This window comes from Clinocottus analis, unplaced genomic scaffold (genome assembly GCF_023055335.1).
Source record: "Clinocottus analis isolate CAN_PGR_092001 unplaced genomic scaffold, fCliAna1.0.p SCAF_6, whole genome shotgun sequence".
NCBI lineage: Eukaryota > Metazoa > Chordata > Actinopteri > Perciformes > Cottidae > Clinocottus > Clinocottus analis.
The window spans coordinates 12471323-12496165 of NW_027176218.1; the positions used below are offsets into that span (position 1 = coordinate 12471323).

The 24843-nt window shown below is 41.3% G+C and overlaps 3 protein-coding genes across 3 annotated transcripts in view; 1 reads left to right on the forward strand and 2 right to left on the reverse strand.

Moving 5' to 3' along the window:
- Positions 1-1337: 1337 nt before the first annotated feature.
- LOC137804212 (nuclear factor of activated T-cells 5-like) lies at positions 1338-19477 on the forward strand. Its single transcript, XM_068603315.1, has 12 exons — positions 1338-1665; positions 6267-6395; positions 8770-9400; positions 9535-9718; positions 10546-10736; positions 10849-11021; positions 11320-11454; positions 11568-11620; positions 11738-11870; positions 12127-12311; positions 12403-14722; positions 14864-19477. Exons 1-12 carry the CDS (start codon positions 1593-1595, stop codon positions 15232-15234), a joined length of 4578 nt encoding a protein of 1525 aa, XP_068459416.1. The 5' UTR covers positions 1338-1592; the 3' UTR covers positions 15235-19477.
- A 52-nt stretch (positions 19478-19529) lies between these two features.
- Positions 19530-20863, reverse strand: nudt7 (nudix (nucleoside diphosphate linked moiety X)-type motif 7). The gene is made up of 3 exons (XM_068603318.1): positions 20353-20863; positions 20122-20280; positions 19530-20032 (listed from the first exon to the last, which is right to left on the reverse strand). The coding sequence occupies exons 1-3, from the start codon at positions 20506-20508 to the stop codon at positions 19679-19681; spliced, it is 669 nt and encodes a 222-aa protein (XP_068459419.1). The 5' UTR covers positions 20509-20863; the 3' UTR covers positions 19530-19678.
- A 1303-nt stretch (positions 20864-22166) lies between these two features.
- hprt1l (hypoxanthine phosphoribosyltransferase 1, like) overlaps positions 22167-24843 on the reverse strand; it is a 6008-nt gene continuing 3331 nt past the window's right edge. Inside the window, exons 8-10 of the mRNA XM_068602731.1 lie at positions 24774-24820; positions 24189-24265; positions 22167-22719 (exon numbers count right to left, since the gene is read on the reverse strand). Coding sequence (XP_068458832.1) covers positions 22672-22719; positions 24189-24265; positions 24774-24820 — 172 coding nt within the window. The 3' untranslated portion in view covers positions 22167-22671. The remainder of the gene's footprint in view (positions 22720-24188; positions 24266-24773; positions 24821-24843) is intronic.

Here is a 24843-nt window from a genome sequence, read left to right on the forward strand (position 1 = left end):
CAAGAATGTATGATATTTTTAGACTTTGCAAATGATGCAGAGCTTAAGACAATTGTACTGGCTAAAACAAAACAAAAAAACAATACTTCACCATGACTATTTCCATAGAAACAACTGTTAGAAATCATAAATTGTGGGACTGATGAGCCACATTGTCAGTACAGTGCTCCCCAACAGATTCCTGCCACACAGGACCTTGTTGTGTTATGCTCTTATTATGTTTTTGTCAGGGATCTTCTTCCCAGTGACTTTGGATCCAAGACAATGTTGTTTGAGAAAATAATCTTGACTCATGGTCCACTTTCTAGATTTTTCCTGCATCATTCAAATGCATCACACAGTCTTTATCAACTGATTGTTTAGTTTTCCTGTCAAAATACTAGTTCCAAGGTCACGAATGAACTCTCATGTTCAATGCAAGGTGTGAAGTTGCAATTTTCTTTAGAGCAACCAGGTGTTTAATGTGTTTGAACTTTACTATTAGTACTATACTTACTCAGTATGAATTTATTAGTATGAATTGTATAATACTTTTATTCCACTGCCTTTGATTTCACAGGGTAATGTTGTACGTTTTCCACCACTACATGTATTTGACAGCTACAATTAATAGCTATTACATTAAGATTTTACTTCTTTTTTTTAACAAGAAGCTTATGACATGTTATAGATCGAACTACCCAACAGTCTAAACTTAAAAGTAGCTCCACCTCTAGAGGCTATAACATTAAAACAGTATTAGTAATCAAATATTATACAATGCAAAATTGACAGAGGCCTGTTGCATAACCTGTACTTTTACTTTCCTGTTCTTCTAATTGTGCAATACGTTTACAGAAGTAAGATATTGAATACATCACTTTCTATTTCTAAACTGTGGTATTGCTGTTTTTAAGTAAAGGGTGGGAATTTGTCCATCACTGATCAATATGTTATACCAACAGCAGGCTTTATACAGAGGTACTTCATTAAACCGTCATTGGCAAAACTTGACTTTGAGGAAATTCAAGAAATGTGTGTTTCACTTTTCATAAAGAACTTAAACCTTCCCTGCAGGATGTGATGATGTGACAGAAAGCCTAAAGATCTAAGATTTTGGGAACTTGATAGTATGCGTTTCTCACTTAGAACTGATTCAACTTAGCAGGATAGTTTAATCTCCCCGAGATTTATGTGACAATTAGTGTGATTCAAATGGACTATAACGGGACGAATAAGCCATCCAATGTAATGACATTACCTCCCTCTGTGATGGTTAACTGTGTATCCTCAGCCCGGCCACAGCGCATGCCCCTGGGCGGCAGAAGGGGGAGGGGCTAGAAGGTGGGCCGACCAACTGTAGGCAAGTGTGTGTGTGTGTTCGTCTCAACGTAGCACGAAATGTGTCTCCTCTCAGCAAAGACACAGAGTAACGGGAGACGTGCCGATTTTTTTTACATTCAAAGTTTTTGTTTTTGTCGCCTTGAGACTGTGTCGATGTTCTACTCTGTATATTAAAACATTCCGCTTGTGAAACGCAATATTTGTTTGAGCTGCCGACTTCGTTTCTACCAAAGAGTGTCCGCTTCCCCTCCCCTCGATGAAGCGCTGCGATGCCCTCTGATTTTATATCCCTCCTGAGCTCGGACCTCGACCTCAATTCCCCCAAATCTCTATACTCAAAAGGTAAGACTTTACTAAACGCACGTTCCCAGCAGGATACTGTCTTGGCTGTTTAATTTGAAGTATTCTGAATGTCTCGATGGCTCCCGTTAAGCTGCTAGCTAGCAGGAGTTAGCTTCTTTTCTGCCGTTAGCCGACCAAGCTAGCAGTTAGTTAGCCGCATTTGGCTTGAGCGTTGGCGTGTACCTGGTTGGCTGGTTGGCGATGTCACATGCGTGGAAGACCACGACACGCTCGGCGTCTTGTCTAAATATAACTGGCGATACTTGAGATCCTATCGATAAGGGTCAATTTGTCATTGATGGCAAGCGTTATGTTAGTTAGTTGCGTACTCCTCGCTAGCCATGGACATCACATGGTTCATTGGTTGGATTTACTAAAAGCCCTGGTGGTATTCTGTGGAGGGGTGTGCGTGTGTGTATGCTTATATCGCGAGAAAATGTAGTACATGCATGTTGTTGTGTGTCTCCTCCTCTGGTGACAGTCCCTCTGGTTTAACATCATGTGTGTAATTGAGCCAGAGTTTGTCCGCCTCACATCTGAATGCAGTCCGGGGCACATGAGAGCTCAGGGCATTGCCAGTGCCTCTTGACAGGATAAAGGGTGCTGCCACTCGTGCCAACATTTCATCTAGAATACGTTTCGGACACATGTCAGCCAGCTCTTATTTTAATTTTAGGAGGGTGCCGCTACATCAATTAGACACTTGACCGTTAACTCTTAGTGTTGTCAGATAGATTGGTGGATTTGTAATGGCTTTCAGCAGCACTTTGTCTGCAGGTTAATTTCCCCTTCTGTTACTAAGCGTATCAACTTCATGTGTAAGGGAACTAACTGTCTGTGAATCTGCCACTCAACACTGGCATCTATCGTGCCATTGCTTATTCATGTGGATTCATTGTGTGCTGTGTGTTGTTGTTGTTTGGTCCTGCTCTTAAAGGTGAAACCTGAGACATACAGTTTCTGCAGTATGATTGGACACTGACTTTCTGTTACTTTACCACCTGGTTTTAGATGTAGTCCACATTTTTATGGTTAACAAATAGCATTTACACCAAATACAATCTGTACCTGCCAGCTGTTGGACCTGCTGTTCTTACATCTGTCTATCTGCTATGTATAGAGTGATCATGAGTTAGCAGAAAGCACTGCTATGTGACCCTGAAATGCTCAGTTGAGCTTACCATATGGTCACACTGTTTATTTATATCTCAGAAATTGGGTGTGTGCTTGCATAGTGGTCAAGGTAGGAGACATGCTCATCAACAATCTAGTGGGAGACCTTGTGTACTTTATAGCAGCCAGTAAGAGAGACAGAGGGGACAGAAAAAAGAGGTAAATGTAAAACCTCAATAGTCATCCAGAACCTTACAAATAAATGATAATAGTAGTAGTAATAATAGAGTACATATTCACATTTAAGATCTTTCAATTGCTAACTTATTTTCCAACTTCGACTTTGGTAACCACATTTAGGATTTGTGTAGTCTTGTGACAGACACAAATGATTGATTTAGCAATAACTGTGTCAATGAAAATGACATAGGGGCTCTCAAACAATAGAATGAACGCACAACATTTCTTTATTATATGGTGTTTAAAATATATATTCTAATACCAGGATATTATAAACATACTTTTATGAACAGTTAAACATGAAATCTGATTTTATTTTTGTTATGTTATTTAATTGCGCCTACACTGAATGTATTCATTTCCGTTTATGCAACCATTAGGCTTAATTTACTGTCAGTCACCTGAGACCTTTGAGAAGAAGTGAAAGTGCCCCCTGGAAAGAATCCTTTCAAAACATGCTGCCTCATAACTTTTATTGATACATCCACAACAATTTGTTTATTCACTGCACCTTTGGGAGCGAGCGCAGTGGTTTGTACAAGTTGGGTTGACTACCACAAAGCTTGTGTTTTAGAACATTACTGTAGGCTTCACGGAAATGTAAACTGGATGTTTAAAGAAGTAATTGGGTTATATCTTAAGCTGAAACCACTGATCTGGTTTATAAATGGACTGGTGACCTTGCCATTTGGCAAAACCTTGAAGGCATGTGTAATGTGAGCAGTGCATAACTTTGAGATGAGGTAATTTAATTGTTCTAAGTGTATGTTTAACTTAGTCCGCCCAATGGCAGGCGAGAGTGTTGCAGCCTACTTTTTTGGGCATACTCGGTCAAGCCATTAGAGCTTTGCACAAACTGTACAGATGTCATCTGATTTCTGTAAAAGCAAATAGAGACTAACACTAATATCCCTGAACATATCAGTGTTAACTATTCAATTTGGAACAGTGAGAACTTAAACTTCTTTTTTTTTTAACTGAGATTTGTAAGTAAGACTAGCATTATATTTTATCTTGGTAATTACCAATGCAATACATGTTTTCATGTTGATGGATAGAGGTTTGCAGTATAACACTTTTTCAGTCACAAATGTAATTGTATACAAACACTGTTTTGCCTACTGTATCCTCCCTGACCAGTCGGGCACATAATTGAATTCAAAACACTGCATGAAATCTCGACATTTACATGTCTGCTGGGAGGAAATGTGTAGCAAAAGCCTTTGATTAGTAACTAAAACTTATGCCCCATTTAGACCAGCACGGTGACATAGTTTACCCCAGTGTAGTCTCTTTTTGATCTATTCAGTGCCTGTCGCACAACGTGCATGCCCAGCTCAGTGAACAGGCATATATATATATATATATATATATATATATATATATATATATATATATATATATATATATATATATATATATTATATATATATTTTTATATATATATATATATATATATATATATATATATATATTTATATATATATATATATATATATTTATATATATATATATATATATATTTATATATATATATATATATATTTATATATATATATATTTATATATATATATATATATATATATATATATTTATATATATATATATTTATATATATATATATATATATATATATATATAAATATATATATATTTATATATATATATATATATATATATATATATATATATATATATATAAATATATATATATATATATATATATATATATATATATATATATATATATATATATATATATATATATATATATATATATATAAATAAATAAATAAAAATCCACTGCTGCAGATGTGGTGTGAGCCTGTGAATGGTGACGGCATTTATTTATAAGCAAATGCCCTTCATTGCATATGAATGGGCTCCAGGCAGGTTGAACATGCTCTCAGTACTAGACTCGCATCATACACACATCTCCTGTGTGAAAGGCGTAATAGTCAAGACTGAGGTCATGTCGGGTTGCCAGTCAATCTGTAATGCATTCGTGCACAAAGACTCTCTCTTCTCAACGTGAACGAAGCACAACAGACACAGATGGAGGATTATCGTGAGGATCACGCACACTTTGCTATTTGTGTAAATACGCTGTCATGGTTTGTCTGTTTTACAGGGTCTGTCGGTGTCACTGAGCCGTGTTTTACTTTATTTTCTGCACAGGACACTTCACTGCGAGGTCTGGGAATACCACAACTCTTTCTATAATTGGAGAGAAACATAGCTGATGAGTTTTTCAAATGTAATTCGTTGGCACTTGGAGCACCAAAAACCAAATGCCATTTCACGCCGTATAACACCTATTAGCTATGGATAAAGAAGCGTGGAGCTGGCCTCCATCTCAATGCTTTAAGTTCTGTGTGAACGAGACTATTGTGTGGCTCTTTGTGTGAACTGTGGTGATTTTGGGGTTGTCACTCCCTCAACAGCACCGTTGACGACACAGAAGTGCGAGATCATGTGTCTAGTCAGTTTCACCATTCTGCTGGTGCTATGTCACAGCCGAGTATCAGATGACTACTACACATGCCGGGTGCTGCCAATGCACAGCTGAAATATCCATGTCAGGGTGTTGATGGGTTCTTGTTTCTTAGCAACCAAGCTACCTAATCATGTGTTTATCTGCCATCGAGTGCAGTTCATTCCAGTGTAGCCACAGTGGTTGGTAATAAACTTCTAGGAATCATATTACTTTCAAATATCAAGACATTTCTCTGTGGGTTGTATTACACTAAACTCATGGGAGGCTAATTTAGATCATTATAAGACAGCCTGTGTTGTGTTAGGGTTGATAGCTGATTATTTATTTTTTTGTATATGTAGGAAAAACTGATCACGAAACCCGTGTTTGCTTTCCGTCCCATTTAATGATCGCTCACTCTGTTGGGTCTTGAACATTTTTGGAGCCAGTGTCTGGCTGTCATTAGTGATACTGCATCTTGAGGCAATTCTGCACTGGGTTCAGTTTTGGCCAATCACATCTCATACATAATTATGAATGCTTTGGGACAGCATTTCTTTTTTAAATGGTGCATTATTTTTACCATACAGGTTGTACATTTAAATGGGCTCCATTTCTGAAGAGGCTTAAAACAGAACTACTGAACTCAGAACATTTCTACTTGTGAAGAGTGGATAATCTTATCTAGTTGTTTGGTTCTGTAACAAACAACAATCTGATTTCTGTTTTTCAGAGCCTAATTTGTCTTCTCCCGCCCATCCTTTATGACAGAGTCGGTATATGACCTCCTCCCCAAAGAACTCCAGCTCCAGCCGTCGTCCGTCCAGACAGACCCACCCACCATGAGCCAGAAGAGTGGGGGAGAGGCGGGACCTCCCCCCTCTGCAGCCTTGGCTTCAGGTGAGCTACCTGCTAAGTTCATGAAAACCATGATCAGGGATCAGTTCCCCCTCGCCAAACTATTACCCAAGACAGTGGTGGTGAAGAAACTCGTATGGGTTTTGTTTCAGTGTCTGGGGGCAACTTCACCCTTTCACCAGTTCCTTAGACCACATTTGTGACTGTTTGAGATTATAATACGCTAGTATAGTATTTGTATTTCTGCACAGGTACTTTATTACTGCTGTTATAGCAAGTCAGGGTCATCATTAGATTCAACTTGGGTATACAAGTTGATTGCTGGATCCATGAGGTTAGGGTGGTACCCATTGGAGGGTGGGTGCAGAGTGTTGAAAGTGATTTTTATAGCTGGGCTTGAACTTTTTATAAATATATTTTGGGCTTCTCAAGCTGTATTAAAGGAACCACCAATTACTTCAAATCGGTTGTCATTGTTTGGGTTCGTCCTGTCTGTTGGCTGGTTTGACTTGTCCGTGTTATGGAACTCTGTAAGATACTTCTTTTCAAATTCTATCAGCGTCATCAGAAGAGGCATGGCTTTCCTTGACTCTGTATGTTGGGGCTTTGATATTCACTCAAAATGCACTGCAATACGTGCCTGCAGCTCTTTACCTTAATAGTTCACTTCATCAATCTGAGAAAAGATGTGTAAAAAATTGCTGAGTATAGTTTTAGTTTAACTTTTAAACTCTATTATCGAACTAACTTATACCTTGCTAGTGTCAGTGACTATAATGCAAGAATCTTAAATGGTTTCTATGTAATTTAAGTCCTACTCAGTCTTTTCCTGGAGAACGTAGCTCTGAATAACGGCTCCAAGTTATGGTGACTGCATGCTAACACAGCTTGTTCTTTCACATTTCACTAATTTCTTTCACCAGCGCTTCGTTTACACTCTGACGCTTGTGCTAAACGCTTTCATTTCAATCTGCCTTTTAGGCAGTTAACAAAATATATAAACAGGTGCATGCAGCATAACCGATTCATGTATTTTCCTTTGGCTTCAGTCATCTCAGACATTCCTCATGTTATGACATACTGCGCTCCACAGTCTGTGTATGAGCATTTTTTAATCAGCACATCTCCCTGATGGTCTCAGGATAGTTTTTAATACATTTTGTTATTAATTATTTCAACGAGTGCCTGAAAGAGAAACGGCCTGTGCACATTTGATTTCTATGCACATTGTCATTCACTATTTTACACACTCATACATCCGTAAGTCATCGGATCATTTATTAAGGTCTGAAACGTTTGGAGCTTTGCAGCAAAATTATTCATCTACTCCACAATTACTGTCAGTGGTTATGAAGGTTCTGTCTATTAATGAAACAGTGAAGTTGCCCCCAGCAAGCATTGGACTGTCTTTTAAATATCATTTTAGAAAGCCAAAGGAATAGGGTCTGATCTTGGATCATGGTTCAGGGCAGCCAACATCATCTAGACTCTGAAGGATTCTAATCTTGAGTTTCATCTAGAGAGCAAACTAACTGAGTGAGCGCTTTTGTTCAGTCTACCTTTTTTAAGGATCCTGTCCGACCCAGCTGGCCCTAAGCAGTGCTGATCAAAAGCATGACTACTGTAATGTCCGTTGAATCATTTCTAACCAAATACACATGCTTCAAGATGTCTTTACATGATCAACTTCAAAAGTGACTCCTTCTTCACTATATAAACATACAATTTACTGATTGACAGAAGTTGAATCTTGAATGATCAGCTCTCTTGTTGCTCATTGGCTGTCTCGTTTTTATTGCAGGAAATTCCCTCTGAGGCAGGGAGTGTCTGCATATAAAATGGTCTGCAGTTCACTGCTCCATAGGTCAGAGGCTTGTTTATTCTGTCTCCATGGCTACGCTCAGTCCCAACCAAATCTTCCAATTGGCATGCGCAAACTACTGTTTACTACTGAATGCACATTGCACAAACTGTACTATAACCCTGGCAAATCAAATTTGGTGCCACCTTACCAGCTTGCAAATTTGGCTGTACAAGAAAGTTTGACCAGATTTTGTTATGTTTCTTTCTGGCAATGTGTATGTAACAATTTGTAGCTTGCTTTTGTTTTTGTAAACAAAGCATGTCAGTTTTGTCACATTGATTTTAATTGAGAACGGTTTGGTAGGAATCAAAACATTTTGGGACCTATAGTACCCTTCTCAACTTTAACTTCAGGATATTTGATCTATTCTTGACAGCTCTTGCATGCACAGTGAGAGCATATAACCCACAAGTCTGTTGAAATTAGAGTTGGGAAGAGGGGAAATCAATACAAATCATGCACAAATTCAGCTGCTTGAATGGGACTGCTAGCCTGCACTTTGCTGAGCATCTGTGCTAACTTTTATATTTGTATATACTACTACTACTACAGATGCCACCTCTTCCACCTCCAGCCCCTCTGCCTCTTCGTCCTTGTCCATGGGAGCCCCATCCACTGGCTCCTCTACCTCATCCTCAGACCATCTCAAGGGTCCCCAGCATCTCCTCTCCACCGGAGGGGACGGGGCTGGAGCTTCAGAGGTTCAAGGTATGGAGGGTGCTGCATCTGCCCCCAGCAGAGGCAACAGTGGAGCAAACACTGCAACAGGAGACGTAGGGTCAGGAGTGTCGTCAGGGCTAGGAGTCCAGCAGCCTCAGAACACTCCATCAAAACGGAGGCCTGTGTTGAGCATATCCCCGCCACCCGAGGACCTGTTTGACGACAGCCAGATGTCCAGCCAAGACGAGCCTGCCGTATCTGGTCCAACAGGTCCAGATTCTGAGCATAGCAGCAGCATGTGGGCTGATGACTCCGTCTCCAACTTCAGCTTGATAAGCTCCATCTCCTACAACGACAATACAGAGGTGCCACGCAAGTCTAGGAAACGCACCCCTCGCCAACGGCCTGGGCCCAAGTCTGCTCCTCCAGAGGACAGCATGGATGTGTTTGATGCTGACAGCGCCAAGGCCCCTCACTTTGTCCTATCCCAGCTGGGCACAGACAAGAACAGTCCCATAGCCAGGTGCGGTGACCCTTATCCGTAACTCTGTGCCTCTGTAGGAATACAGTAAATGTTATTTATTTGTGTTGTTTCAGGAGCTTAATTTCTAGAAGTCATAATGTTACCATGTGATTTATTTTTTTGTGGTCCTGCAGCTCTCATGAGTCAGGACCTGCAATGAAGGGTGGGTCATTGTCTACTCAGTACCCCCAGAGGAGTGACGGGAAAGAGCTAAAGATCCTGGTGCAGCCGGAGACCCAGCACAGAGCTCGCTACTTGACCGAGGGCAGCAGAGGTTCTGTCAAAGACCGCACACAGCAGGGATTCCCCACTGTCAAGGTTTGACACAAAAGGCCACCTGCTGCTTCTTGACACAGGAACAATATTAAGTTGAAAGTGTTTGAATGAGGCCAAAAATACACAGGATACAGGAATGGGAGTACTGTGCTCCACTAGAGAATGCTGTTCAGAAACATCACAAGCATTCACCCACTAAACGATACCCATTTGGCCTTTTTTTTTAGCTTTATTTTACAATGGTAGCCTGCTGTTTCCTTTGTGGCACAAAGTTATTTGGCAAATGAAAAACAGACCCAATGTTCTGAGGGCAAATTATATAAAAACATCTCATTGTAACTTTACCTCTAACTGATAAATCCGGGCAGGGAAGTGAAAGGATGGCGCCTGAGTTAAGCAGCTCCCAGCTGCTAATGTCTTTAAAATATGAAGCACTCAATAGAGCGATCCTGAAATTTGTTGGTGTACATGTAATAAAGATGTTAGAAGTTTTTTCTTTTTAATAAATTAATGTTCTTATTTTGTGAAATAATTGAACTAGTCCGACACTGTATGCTGTGCATTTGCCTTCCCCCTTTAGTTTTATGAAATCCATGTGAAGTGAAAGAAGATCCAGCTCTTTTTGTTAAACCTAGTAATCATTCTCACATTACATTGCACTTTTCAGTATGCATTGTTTTTTGTGCGGACTCCCTTTGCTCAACAGATGCTTTAGTAAGGAAGCATCACACGGAAGGTGTTTTGCATTACTACATTTCCTGTGTGTGTGTGTGTTCGGTTAAAAAACAACTAATTCTTTAACGGCCTTATAATTTCTATTATTAGTGAGGGTCAATTCAAGTTAACACTTTTTTTTTCCCTGTCCCCAGTTGGAAGGTGTGAGTGAACCAGTTGTGCTGCAGGTGTTTGTAGCAAATGATGCAGGCAGAGTGAAGCCTCACGGTTTCTACCAGGCTTGCAGAGTGACGGGACGCAACACCACTGCCTGCAAGGAGGTGGACATAGAGGGCACCACTGTCATTGAGATTCCTCTGGAGCCCAGCAATGACATGACACTCGCGTAAGGGGTTATTTTTTTGTGGATAATCGTTACCAGTTTATGATTACACTGTGTTGATGTTTAAGCAGTTATTGGTGTCTCAAGTATTCCTCATCGATGGCTGTTACTACAGGGTGGACCGTGTTGGAATTTTGAAGCTGCGTAATGCAGATGTGGAGGCCCGTATTGGTGTAGCAGGGTCCAAGAAGAAGAGCACACGGGCCAGGCTGGCCTTCAGAGTCAACATTACCCAACCTGATGGATCAGTACTAACTCTACAGGTTGCCTCATCACCCATCCTCTGCAGTGAGTAGTTCAAGCACAATATCGATAAAAAATATTCTGTAAACATCTGTTTTAAGCTACAAATGTAACAGCCACTACCAGGCTTCATGTGGCTAAATGCTGGGGATGTGGTTTTTCCAGGGATGTGTGGTGTTTTGTGGTTGTCAAGCATACCATTAAACAGGAGGGCCAGAGCATCGGTCTTAGCAGATTGTGGAACTGTCTTTCTTTTTGTGTTAGTCTTTCACATGCCTTCTGGAAAACACCAGCCCAGATCTTATGTGAGTTTTGATTAATTGACCGTTGTGTCATTCTCCAGCCCAGCCAGCAGGAGTTCCAGAGATCCTGAAGAAGAGTCTTCACAGCTGCTCAGTGAGAGGAGGAGAAGAAGTTTTCATCATCGGAAAGAACTTCCTCAAAGGAACCAATGTTATTTTTCAGGAGAATATTGCAGGTGCTGTAGCCAGCTTGGTGTTGTCTTTGTCTCATTTTAATTTTTTTGGATATGGTTTTCTGCATGTAAACCTCTGTTAAAAGAACAAGAAAAATATTTTGTTTTATTTGCAGACGATAATTCCTGGCAGGCTGAGGCAAAGATTGACATGGACCTTTTCCATCAGGTAAATGCAGCTGAATAAATATAAGCTGCATTATCAAACCTGTCTGCTTTCATTGACCATGCTCTTCTTGGGATTATACTGAATTTGTGAATTTCTCTTTTGCATAATGTTTTTCAGAACCATTTGATAGTGACTGTCCCGCCGTTCCACAACCAGTCGGTCACTTCTCCTGTTTCTGTGGGAATCTTCGTGATGACCAATGCTGGTAGATCACATGACGCCCAGCCCTTCACCTATACTCCAGACTCAGGTACAGCCGCCAGCTGAAGTGTACGCTAATGACATTTTTATATTGTTACCATATTATTTTACAAGGAAAAATGCTACTTGCATTGGTTGTATAAATCAGTTACAGCAGTTGTGTTTACATGAAAGGTGTCTGTATTGCGTAAATGCCAGAAATCTTTATTCACTTTCCGGAAAAACTTAAATCATAAGACATCATTGTAAGGGCGTGGTGCTCTTTCAAACATAAAGCTATCCCGTGTTTCCTCTCTTACATGCAGCTGATGACTCAAATGTCCGGACAGTGAAAACAGAGGGTCCCTCCATGGTCAAAACATGTATATTTGATGGACAGATCAAATCTTTATCATCTGAGCAAACTGACAGTTCTGCTGCGCCTTCCAAACGTCAAGAGGACACACCAATGGAAGTGTCCAGTAATCCCCCGTGTACTGATGTCTTTAAGGTAAGATCCCATTCATTCTTTAAAAAAAAAAAAGAAATCAAAATGGCTACTTCAGAAATGTAGTTTGTCACATCTTTGTGTCTTTCCATAGCCATCCCCTGACCCTCATGTCACAGTGCAGCAGACACTGGAGCTCAGCTCTAGTCCTCATCAAAGTGGGGAGTCCTTTCAGAGCCCAATGCCCCTACAAACTGAAGATGTGGAGCTTGGCCAGGCGCCGCCTGTCTTCCCCAGCCTAGAGTCTCTCAGCACCATACAAAAGCAGGACATTGCCCCCACGACCTCCTTTCCAGTGCCGGGCGATACTACAATCCCCCCTGTGACACCCGAAGTCCCCCAGCAATTCCTGCGAGATCCTCAGGACAGCATACCTCTTGAGAGTTCCAACAATAGTGGCGTGGTGGTAGTTGTGGCCATGCCCCAGATAGCAACTCCCTCTCAGGCCCAGCCCCAACAGTCACAGGTTCCCCTCTTCCCCCAAGAAGAGGTGGCCCAGCTGGAGAGGGCAGTGAGGGAGCTACAGGCTGGAGGCAACACCACACTCCAGCAGGTGTTGGAGGCGGCTGTAGCACAGCAGCAGCTCAACTCTGTGCTGTATAGCCCCACCCCCTCTGCGGACTCGCTTCAGCAGCATGTCCAGGAGAACATGAATAGTCTTAGATTGGGAACCACAGATAATTCACTATCAACACAGCTACAGATTCAACAACAACAACAACAACAACAGCAGCAGCAGCAGCAGCAACAACAACAACAACAGCAACAGCATATACAGCAGCAACAGCATATACAGCAGCAACAGCATATACAGCAACAACAACAACAACAGATACAACAGCAACAGCAGATACAGCAACAACAGATACATCAACAGTTTCAACAGCATCAACAACTTCAGCAACATCAAATCCTTGGTAACCTTCAGCATCAACAACAGCAGCAACACATGCAACAACAACAACAACAACAACAGCAGCAGCAACAGCAGCAGCAACAGCAGCAGCAGCAGCAGCAGCAGCAGCAAGTTCTTGGCAACATGCAGATCCAACAGCAACTCATATTACAGCCACAAGACCAGCAAATCATGGAAAATATTCAACAGCAACAACAACAGTTGCAACAAAGTCAGACACAACAAGTCCTTAGCAACATCCAACTTCAGGATCAGCAACAACAAAATCAAATACTTAACAATTTACAACAACATCAGCTACAACAACAACAACAGCAGCAGCAACAACAACAACAGCAGCAGCAGCAGCAGCAAAATCAAGCTTTGAGCAACTTGCAACAACTACAAGAGCAGCAGGTGTTGGAGAACTTACAGCAGCACCTTCAGGCTGAATTGCTTCAACCACAAATCCACTCCTCCCCCCAAGCACAGCAGCCAGTGTCCATCCTTCAACAGGCTGGAGAGCTGCTCACCATTCAGACCAGCTTCCCAACACAGCCTCCATCCCACACGTCTCCCCCACAACAGCTCTTTCAATCTCCCAGGCCCCTGGCTGAGACCCAAGGCTCCCAACAGCAGGTCCAGGCTGCCCTGCTCCAGAATACGCTGACTGTTCTGACGAGTGGCAGCCTCAACTCGGAGCAGCAGCCTACAGGGTCCACCCTATACCTGTCCTCAAACCCTCAGCCCCAGCAACAGCAACAGCAGCTGACATTCATCTCTTCAATGGAGACATCTAACGGTCAGTCTGTTGCAATGTTTCAGAACCAACCCCAAGCTCAGCTTTCTCAAATGCAGCAACAGAGCACCCCCATGGAGCAGCAGCAGTCTCCGCAACAGAGCCAACAACAGCCACCGCAGCTTCCAATGGGCCAGCAGAGCTCCTTGTTCCAAAGTATCCCGAACCACTCCCAGGCTAACCCTGTCCCCCAGAGCCAGCTTTCCCAACCCCAACAGACAGGTCTCCTCCTCTGCACCACAGATCTTAACCCCCAGGCTATTCCCCCAACTATTCTCTTCAGTACCCAGACGCAGGGCCCTTCATCTATGGGAAACATCGGCGTTGGAATCCAACAGCCAGACTCAGCGGAGCCCATGTCCTTCCAAGACCAGAGCTCCTCAGGCAGCAACTCGACATCCACCGAGAACCAACAGCAGAGTCTGTTCCAGGAACAGCAGCCAATGCAAGTGGGCTCAAGTTCCATTAGTGTCCAGAGCACTCAACCTGTGGAACTGTTCTTGCCACAGACATCTCTGTCCAGCCTGTCCACTCTTGGCTCACAAGAGCTGAACAACCAGGCTCCAGTCCCTGGCACAACCATCTTTGTGGTACAGGGGGGTGTGGGTGTGGTATCCAACCCTGGCCAGCAGCCCCCAGAGCAGCTTTTCCAGACAACTGTGGGTGGGAATGTGGCACCACAGGGACAGGCCAATCTGTTTGTGTTTGGCATACAGAATGGTAAGATGATTTTGGTCTCCTCCACCTCTGAAGTACAGTAAATCAGAGATAACGGTGTTGATTTTCTTTTGACAATGCTGCTGCCAATGCCTTTCCCTACTGTTTGATAATAGTGAATACTTCCGTTTTCTCTTTCTCCAGACTCGCCCCAGCTGCTCAGTTCCTCTGGATCCGCCCTGCCAGCTCAGGGCCAGCCCCAGAATTCCAGTCACATGCAGCCTCTGTTGGACCAGCCCATGGCCCAAACTGCCTCCACAATGCCAACCGCCATGCACAGCAGCTTACAGAACAGCCTTCAGGCACAAATGCAGTCCAGCTTAGAGAACGCCTTGCAGACCAGCCTACAGAATGCAATGCAGGCAAACACACAAACTGCTCTGCAGTCCAGTTTGCAGGCATCCATAGAAACAAGCATGCCAACTCCAATGCAGACCAATCTACAGATGCAGAACAGCTTACAGAATCAATTGCAGGCATCAATATCTGCATCGTCCAACATGGATAAAATGTAGAACCTACTGGAAAGTCTACAGAAGCAATGATTATTGATTGGACCATGTGGGCAATAAGGAGAGTGACTGATATGTAGCCGTGTAACATCCTTACATCAACAAACCGATGTGGTGTGTGATGTTTTGTGTCAATGCCACAAAACTTAAAAACTTTTAAGTATGTAAGATTTGAAATGCCCCTTTTACCTAAAAACCCAAATTATGAGCTCATGTAACTCCATTTGTGTGGAATATTTATAATTAATTATAGCCTTCATACATCCATTGTCCTTGAATTGAAGAATTCACCTTTGTTATTACCCCTCTTGCAGGATCAGAGAGGCCTGTAATAACTGCTTTATCCATCACTCTCAGAAATGCAGTGTTTTGTTGGGTGTTTTTGAAAATGTGAACCTAAGATGATGATGATACACAACTTGCCAGGTTTGGTGGAAAAACTGGAAAGGGATAAAGAATGTCAGCGACAAGGAAACAGGGGAATAGTAATGTGATGGAGATGAGTCTGTAAGAGCAGGCACAGTAGATTAAACAGCCAGAAGTGAATATCAGGTTGCACATAAGTGTCCGATAAAGGCAGATTCTTTTCTTGTGAGTGTGTGAACTCGTCGCCGTCACTTCACTCTGAGTCTGTGAGATGTGTTTTTGTTTGTTCATCATATGGAAATGTGGGACATTACCCGGCATAAAAGCAGGGATTGAATAATGTCACAACTCAATTTAAACTTTTGACATGGATATGCATACGTCAACAATTTGACTAAAATCTACTCTGAGAGTAAAGACTATTAAATTATACATTTGTAGAATGTTTTGCCTCAATTATGTATCAGTATGAACCTGTGCCGACTCTTATCAGGAGTGTTCAAATATTGATCGACTTCAAAAAAAGAAAGCGCACACTAAAATGATTATCAATGCATTCTGGTGTTGCAGGGGATTCCCTCATGTGCAGAAAGAGGAGGAAATATTAAATGCTCACTAATGAGATCCCCCATGTGAATAATGTGACTTGCCTTTTGATTTGGCACCGCCCAGTGTTTTCATAGGTTAAGGCCTCATTACTGGGTTTGTAGAAGCTTTGTTGGTGAAACTTTAAGACTATATAATGTGTGTATCTTTTTTTGTTTTGAAGAAGTTGGTATCTTTTACCACTTTAATGTGGATAGAAAGAAACTTTCCACTAGTGAAAATGGAGTGTTGTGTGGTTTTATAAACATTTTATCTCAAGCACTTTATAACCTCTAGCTAATCCTTATATCTGTCCACAGCTCCCTTCTGACCCAGCTGAATTTGTACTTGGAAACGTCCAGTTAAAATCCGAAATAACACACAGCAGTTGTTTCTGTAAAGGTAAATACATCTTTACCGAACATTTTAACATTTTTTCATTTCTGAATACTTATGAGGTTTAGGACAACTTTGTATAGGATGTCTACTCACTGTTGAATTCCTCTTTGTATTCAGTCTCAGTGGTCCAGTCAAGTCTGTCTAAACAAACAGCCATTCCCACAAAAACATTGTCATTTTTCAGTGTTGGAGTGGTAAGTAGGCCTTTGTGTTTTTCACACTGACAAAACACCCAAAATATTGAATGATTCATTTAGTTTGTGCATCGAAATGAAGGATTTTTCATTGTATTTGTACTATTTCCTGTTGCTGTCACTTGAGACTGTTTTACCTTGTGTTGTGTTAGAGATTTGAGTTTTCGTCTCAGTGTTGGTACCGTGTGCTGGCCGGCGCCATGTGAAGTTGACTTCCGGTAACCGTCCCTTGTGTTGTGAACAGGGGCTGACTGGTAAATGAAGTCTCTGTTACATAGAGGCTGACATTTTGGTTCTATCTATGGTGCTATGTGCAGGAGGCCAAATTTGTTTCCCCTAGGAAGGTGAAGTCATGACCTGTCCGTCTCCGTCTCAGATTGGATGCACTTGTGGCCGTCGTTGGTCGGGTTGGTTAGGTTTAGGCACGAGGAGTGAGATTGGTTAGACTAATAACATCCGGATAGGGAGGTCATGCCTTTGCCAACCTAAAATAAAAACAAAAAGATGTGCAGGAGTAATGGGCTCTTCTGATGTATTTCTAGTGCATAACCGTTTGGACGTATATCAATAGCACTGACATAAATTGTTAGTTTTGAAGCCGAGTTGAGTCTAGACCTGGCTGTTGTGGGGTCAGACTGGAGTGCACCCAGGCAAACCAAAGCTCCTGTTGTAAATCGCCGTCATCTTGTCTCATCCGTGTCCTTGCAAATGCCCTCATAATGTTTACTCGTTTTTACTTACTCATTTAAGTTATGCAGCTCTTTTTGTGGATAGTAATTCAGCATGTTGTTTTAAGTACAAGTTTTATAAAAAAATATATATATATGTAACGGTACTTTGTTTCATGGATCAGTTGACCTCATTAACATTTCCACCAATTTGATACATTACTCTATTTTTTTGATGCAAAATAACACTGCTGTACTTTCCATATCTACAACAGTAGCCAATTTGGCGTTATCAAAAAGCCAATTTCTGAGAATTAAAATGTTAGAATGCATTTGTTTAAATTTTCATATTCATACTATTTTGTCCTGCAGCTATTAGTGATCCATTTTAAAGTAACTTATCTTTTTTAGAATTTTGTATCCATGTATCAAAATAGAGTATTTTTGTAAAACTAAACGTTTTAGTTTATGCTCATAGCAAAGAATATCATTGCTGGTCTGTTTTCCTGAAATGAAGCGCAGGTTTATTGTGGTTATTGTTATTATAAGTGTGCGACTGAAATTAGAATCAAACAAATATGTTGGAACTTAACCCTAAACGGTTTTAACATCGACTTTACCCAACTTGTATAACATAATACATGGGTTGGATTTTTCTTTTTGTGTGTGCGTGTTTTTTCTTTTTTTAATTTTTTTAATGTCATGCATCTCAAACGGCACTTTGACTCATCCAGTAACTGTAGATCAGGTTAGAGCGCAGTAGTGATGTTTCCAAGCATTCCTTTCCTCTTGGGGAGTTTAAGAGCACATGATGTTGCGGAACAGTAATGCCTCTTAAAGCCATACCAACACAGAAAGCCAACCTGTGACTTCAGTTTCATGAATGTAAATTTTACCTCATGGTGTGGACATAGAGCTTGCTCTACATCTGACATCGGACCAATTACAGTTTTAGAGAACATATATTTTGAGGCAGAGAGGGTGGGCGCGTTGGCACCAACTGTCATTTGTATCACTGTACATTTGTCAGATTGTTTTGTCTTGGATTGTGGTGTAATGTCATGTTTTTTACATCCAGTTGTTTCATTTTGAGCAATCCAGGATGCTCAGTCTGACTCTTCAAATAGCCACTTCCACCTGAAAAAACATGTGAAACATTAATTTAATGGTGGTGAAGATAGCACACAAATCTTTACAAAAATATCAGTTTTGTCCTTGAGTCATGTAAATGAATATCCATGTATATTTAAATGTGAAATATACTGCAGGGGTATCTTGAACTTCAATTGTGATGCTTTCAACAGAACTGTGTGTGCCTTGATAACTTAACTGTTACTGTTGTGTTTACTGGTGTCCCTTTCGTGTCATTGCCATTTGGCTCCTAGTCCTTTGTTTTCACTAGGACTGTTGAACATCGGTGAATTATTATTTCTAAACTAAAGCATAACCCATGAGATATATTTTAATTTCACATTTTCTCTTTGGAAATCCATTCCAGGATATCAGAGTAAGTAGTCTCAACATTATATTGTGCAGCTTCACAAGTGAATTGTCAACTTGTCTGTTACTTTTAGTTGAAAATGTTTTTCATGCCTCCTGAGATTTGTGTATGAGGTAAAAGGGACGAGACCGTGGAGATTGTTTTATTGGAGAGCTTTCTTGTGTTGATGTGCTTGTCAACATTACTGTTGTTGCTGTGAAAAGCTTGAGAAAGAGCAATCATGATAAATTAACTGTTAATTGCCAATAGTGTGAGCCGTATCTTGTGTGTAATCAATTTGCTCACTTTTCCTAGTTCGCTTTTTCTATTTCACATTCTCCAACGGTTCTGTTGTATCCGTTCTGTGTAGCTTGAGCTTTAGTATCTGGCCTTAAGACCCTGCAGTCTGGATAAAGGTCAACCCCAGTGTGTTATCATACATCTGAACTATTATTAACATGTACTTTGCCTTGGTCTGGACATTTGTATACTCTTCTGTTTATATCTGTAATCCTGCTGCTACATTAAATGAAATAATAAAAATGTCAACGTCTTGACTTGCTCCTTTTAATCCCTCCCTCTTCAGATGATCTCGTTATAAAAAAAAACTATCAATCTGTTTAATCAAATATTTCATGCAAGTTAAGTTACACATTGCACTCTCATCCTCATAATGAATGCTGTAAATGAATGAACTCGGCTTCAGGTGTTTAGTATCAGCACAAACTCATTACAAACATCAGGAAAACAGCTTGTCATAGTTTGCTAGTTCTTCGATGTAGAATCCGTTGGAAGAAGGATAAGGGATCCTTTGGGTCAAAAACAACATCAAACTCGGGAGTTCTCCTGAGAGCCAGGGCAGCAACCAGTATGGCAAACATGGCAGTGAGGCCCCATATATGATAGTGGCATCCTGAATCGGGGTCCACGAAATGAAAAGAGTGGAGCATCCCCATCGTCCCAGCGGCACTGTGGGTGGCAACGTGGTTCATGTCACTGGTGAAGAAGTCCAGAGGGACGGTGAACACAGCGCTGACCTCGGCTGGGTTTGGACGGGGACAAAAGGACTCCTCTATAAAGCCAACCACCGGGGTCACCAGCAGACCACTCTGGCAAAAGAGATAAAAGATAGGAGGGTATGAGATTTGGATACATCTCGTTTCCACAGCAGCTGATGCCATGAAAGAACGCTTTGTACCTTATTGATGATAGGGACCAATCTGCAGACCACCTGAACCTCAGCAGGTGAGAGACCGATCTCCTCCTCGGCCTCTCTCAGAGCTGTGTCCACATCATCTCCATCACTGGGGTCTCTCTTCCCCCCGGGGAAACACACCTCTCCAGGACTGGTCCTAAGCTGCACGGACACACACGTCAGTCAAACGGAGTTACGTTCATGTAGACAGCTTAGTCCACCCACTCGACTCACCTCTTGTGAACGCAGGGTCATCAGGAGGCACAGCGCGCCATTCTTCACGATCAGAGGGATCAGCACCGAGGCTTTGGGCAGCACCGGGAGGGAGGCGAACTTGTTTCCGATGTCAAACTGCTTTAAATTAGCTATCGTCTCCTCTTTGAATTGCATTGTAGGAAATGGCAGCTATACAAAGCTCGAGTTATCCCACATTACACAACGTCCGAAACGATGAACCAATGTTGACGCTACACAACCGGGACAAATGTCACTCTCTGGTCCAGCTAAAGTGTGTCAACGGTTTCCCCAATGACTTCCCGCACCACTTGCCCAACGACGACTGGGACGACGTTCAATGACATCACGTGTCATGGCGTGTGGCGTGTTACGTGGGGATGTTGAGGCAGGACACCAGACAGCGTGACCTGCCAGCGTTTACGCCAGCTCTCGCAATGTACCGTCTGAAAGAGCTGCGCCTCCCCGGAAAGCAGAAGAGAGCAGGCGGCAGCAGCAGGAGGCGGTGACAAGAAACTGCAGTCGAATCGGATTGTTTTCAGCTGCTTGCAAAGAAGACACCGGAAGTCACAGAATCAGTCACTTCCGGTTATTTACGATCTGTAGGCTACTTGTAGTTTACAGTCCTCGTTCGGATTTATTCACGTGTTTGTAAATATACACTTATGTAGAAATGTGCGTGTAGCTGCATCCTGTTTTATTCATGTCTGCCTGTGAAATACATGACTAGTTTTGATATGTTATATAAATAACCTTTATTATCAACCACACTGTATGTTTTCAGAGTAAAACATGAGACTAATAGTCAACAATCGAGCATTAAGTATTACAACGACACATAAAATAAGGATTTTCAACATGTGGTGTTTGCTGTCAAAAAGAGCCAATCAGCTCTTTGATGCATTTCCCATCATGCACTGGGCCACGCAGTCAATAGGCTCGAGATGAGCCAGTTCTCTGCCGAATCGATCGGCGACGATCGACGCGCAATGTGTCCGAATTGCTCCCGCGTTGCTCTGACGTCATGCACACATGATCAACGGTACTCTCACGAGAGCAAGGCGGCTGTGGATTTCAGAAGCAGGTGCTGCAGCAGCTGTCCACCGCCTGACTGGCCCAGTGCATGATGGGAAATGCCTGGCTCTCGCCACATCAAAGAGCTGATTGGCTCTGAGATCTGACCGCAAACACCACGTGTTGTAGAAAATCCTTATTTTATGTGTAGTTGTAATACCTAATGCTCGATTGTTGACTATTAGTCTCAGGTTTGATTTAAAACATTTTATGTGGTTAATAATACAAAATCCTATTTGTATAACAAACATTAAAACCAGTAGTAATGCATTTCACAGGCAGACATAAAAACAACAAAGGATGCAGCAAACACACATTTCTACATGAATATATATTTATAATCACATATGAATAAATTCAAACGTGAACTGAAAACTACAAGTAGACTACATATCGTAACTAACAGGAAGTATTTTATTCCGTAACTTCTTGTTAATACTTTGAAGGCAGCTGAAAACTGTCCGACTTGATAGCAGTTTTCGGTCAACGCCTCCCGCTGCGGCCGCCTGCTCTCGTCTGGATTCCCTTGCTCTCGTGAGATTATCGTTGACCACGTAGGCGTGACATCAGAGCAGGTCGGAATCAAGTCAGACACAAATCTAACCAACATGCATTGCAGTGATCGATTGTTTGCCGTGTTTAGCTGGTTAGCCGCCCGAACACTGTAGTTGTGTGTTGGATGGCTATTGTACATTTACTTTTCGAAAAAAGTGCAACACAAATATATAAAACAGAATTCAGAGATTGAACAAGATTTATATTGCTGTGTACAGGTCCTCGATGACAACAAATATGAAATAAAAACATACAGTACATTCCAAGTCAGTCATTTTATGGCATAATGCTAAATCCATGGCATGAGAGGATATATCCGCATTATAAGTTGAAACAAACAAACTGAAGGCTCCTTAAACTTGACTGATAGCTTACTGATTTTAACAAATGAACGACATACTTCTTTCCATTTCAAAGATAAAACTACAATTCACAGGTAAAGACAACACAAAAAGATGAATAAATAATTTCAAATTTAACAACCAAAATATTCAGAACACATAACTGATCCCATGTATATAACAAAGGAGACATTAAGTGTTCTTTAAGTCATTTACAACCCACAAGTCACATTTTGTGGATTTTTATGTAGAAAATTAAATAAGATTCAAAACACAGCAAAGTTAAGGAGGGAAATCACAGTGGTCCTAGTCTTGATTTCAGTCATCGCCTCTGCAGCACGTTATCTGCTCATACTTTGTACTTCTCCTTGGCTTGATCATTCAGTAAACAGATGTGCTGCGAAACAAACAAACAAAAAGAATTTCTATTTACTGCTTTAATGTAACACCATACACATCTAGACCAGGGGTGGGCAAATTGTTTGTCTCAGGGGCCACAATGAGTTTTAAAATTTGACAGACGGCATTTACACCAAACACACCGCGGATGTTACTCGCCCCTGAAAGGAGGCGCGTCTTATCTCTGTGGCTTATCTCCATAAAAACGGATACCGTTTCCGCCATCCACCATGGAAATAACCACTAGTTCATTTTTATACTTAAATTCTACATACGTAGGAACATCAAACTCCACGGGGTCTGGGTTCATAATATTATCCGTAGTCCAACAACAGCGTCTGAGTGACAGTCGCTACCAGCGCTACTTCAGGGGGACCAGCAGCAGTTTGATGGCAACAACAGGACGGTGTTAATGACCGGCGGAGTTTGCGCCGCCCAAAATTTGTGTTTTTGTAACCATTTACGTCTGTGCATTGACTTTGAATGTAATCTACTTAGGCGTCAAATTCACAACGTTTTTGGTGTAAAGGCAGCATTAGCATGCTAGGTGGAAAAGTGGCAGCTAATATTGTATTCTTTGAACCACAACAGTTTCTTAGCAAATAAGACACACAGCCTTTGATCGTACTTAGGTGAAAAAATATTTAGCAGTCCACTCCTCATTAAACAGTCTGCACTCACTGTGGACTTTTCTTTGGTTCACTGTTACAAAAGGGCTCAATGTAGGAAGCTCTCCTGCAGCAGAAGGCGTTACAGCTGTGTGTCCTACGACCTGCCTGCCGTGTTCTGCTGCAGGAGAGCACACACACAAACAGCCTAGAAGAGTGCTGAGCAATAAATAAACATTAAGAAACTATCAAGATATATATATATATATATATATATATATATATATATATATATATATATATATATATATATATATATATATATATATATATATATATATATATATATATAGATAGATAAAAACATATTGGCCATTCAAATTTAGCCATTAATTTGTCATGTACACCTGCATAAACATGTCAAAATGAGAGAGGGGGTTGAAGGAGAATTTAGGGAGAACTAAATCTAAATACATACAAATATGAAATGCATACAATGCTAAAAATAATAATTATTTGTCACTATACTACACTTTGGTAAGCTACACTTCCGTCATCCCTGAATAATGTGAATGCGACAAAACATGTGCCATCTCCCAATTTTCTACTACACTAATTGGAGGCCAATTTCTAACGTGTATTCACACTAGAAAAGCTATACAAGAAAAATATTCAGTTATTCAAGTAATGTACATTATTCTTTCATAATGCAAAAAAGGACCATTTAAAAATGGCAAAAGATGAGCAAAAACAGTGTACTGTGGGAACCAGTATACTGTACACAATTAAAATGTAACAGAATTGTAACACAGCGATTGTATCACAAGATGTCTGTAGTGATCAAATGCAGCAAACTTACACTGAGATCTCTGAAGTACTCATTGTAGTCCAACGCGTAGCCCACCAGAAAGGCATCTGGCACCTCAAAACCAATGTCTGAAATACACATACAGACGCCATCACTGCCAGTCATATAACGAAACTACAACTACTTAAGTGCAGTGGAAGTATAACTCTCAGGCTGATACAAAATAAGATGAGGAAACATGTTCCATTATTAGAAGCTCTGAACAAATAGATGTTGCTCTTTTACAATCTGTATAAAGTTGTACTTAAGCCATCAGGGTCGTGTAGTGGGAAGTCAAAATGCTTACAGTAACAGCTGTCCTTGAGGGACAATCTTAAAGAGATTATCCAACTCAAACCTAAAAGCCTTACATAAGAGACAGTGTGAGCAGCAGTTATCAGGCATGCATTAGTGCATAAGTGCCATGCTCGGCTACATTTGTACAGAGTACGTATTCCTGAAATGACTGTTAATCCGTCATGGAAAACACAGCTTTAATAACACTTCAGCATGTGAGGGACGAGCATGAAGTGAGCATTGTCGTAGACACTTCATAGATAACGCGCATCAGTGTGACGCGAGTAAAGAAACACTCACAGTCTGGTCTGTACCCTGAACTCCTCGGGGTCCGCTTCACCAGAAGGCTGGAATTACAGAAACAACGAAA

Bases quoted from the DNA above. Each gene is read 5' to 3' on its own strand.
- LOC137804212 (XM_068603315.1), top strand. From the start codon at position 1,593: ATGCCCTCTGATTTTATATCCCTCCTGAGCTCGGACCTCGACCTCAAT. The intron at 6,396-8,769 runs GTGAGCTACCTG...CTACTACTACAG, and splicing joins CTCTGCAGCCTTGGCTTCAG to ATGCCACCTCTTCCACCTCC. The intron at 10,737-10,848 runs GTAAGGGGTTAT...CTGTTACTACAG, and splicing joins AGCAATGACATGACACTCGC to GGTGGACCGTGTTGGAATTT.
- nudt7 (XM_068603318.1), bottom strand. From the start codon at position 20,508: ATGCAATTCAAAGAGGAGACGATAGCTAATTTAAAGCAGTTTGACATC. The intron at 20,281-20,352 runs GTGAGTCGAGTG...GTGTCCGTGCAG, and splicing joins TGACCCTGCGTTCACAAGAG to CTTAGGACCAGTCCTGGAGA. The intron at 20,033-20,121 runs GTACAAAGCGTT...CTCTTTTGCCAG, and splicing joins TGGTCCCTATCATCAATAAG to AGTGGTCTGCTGGTGACCCC.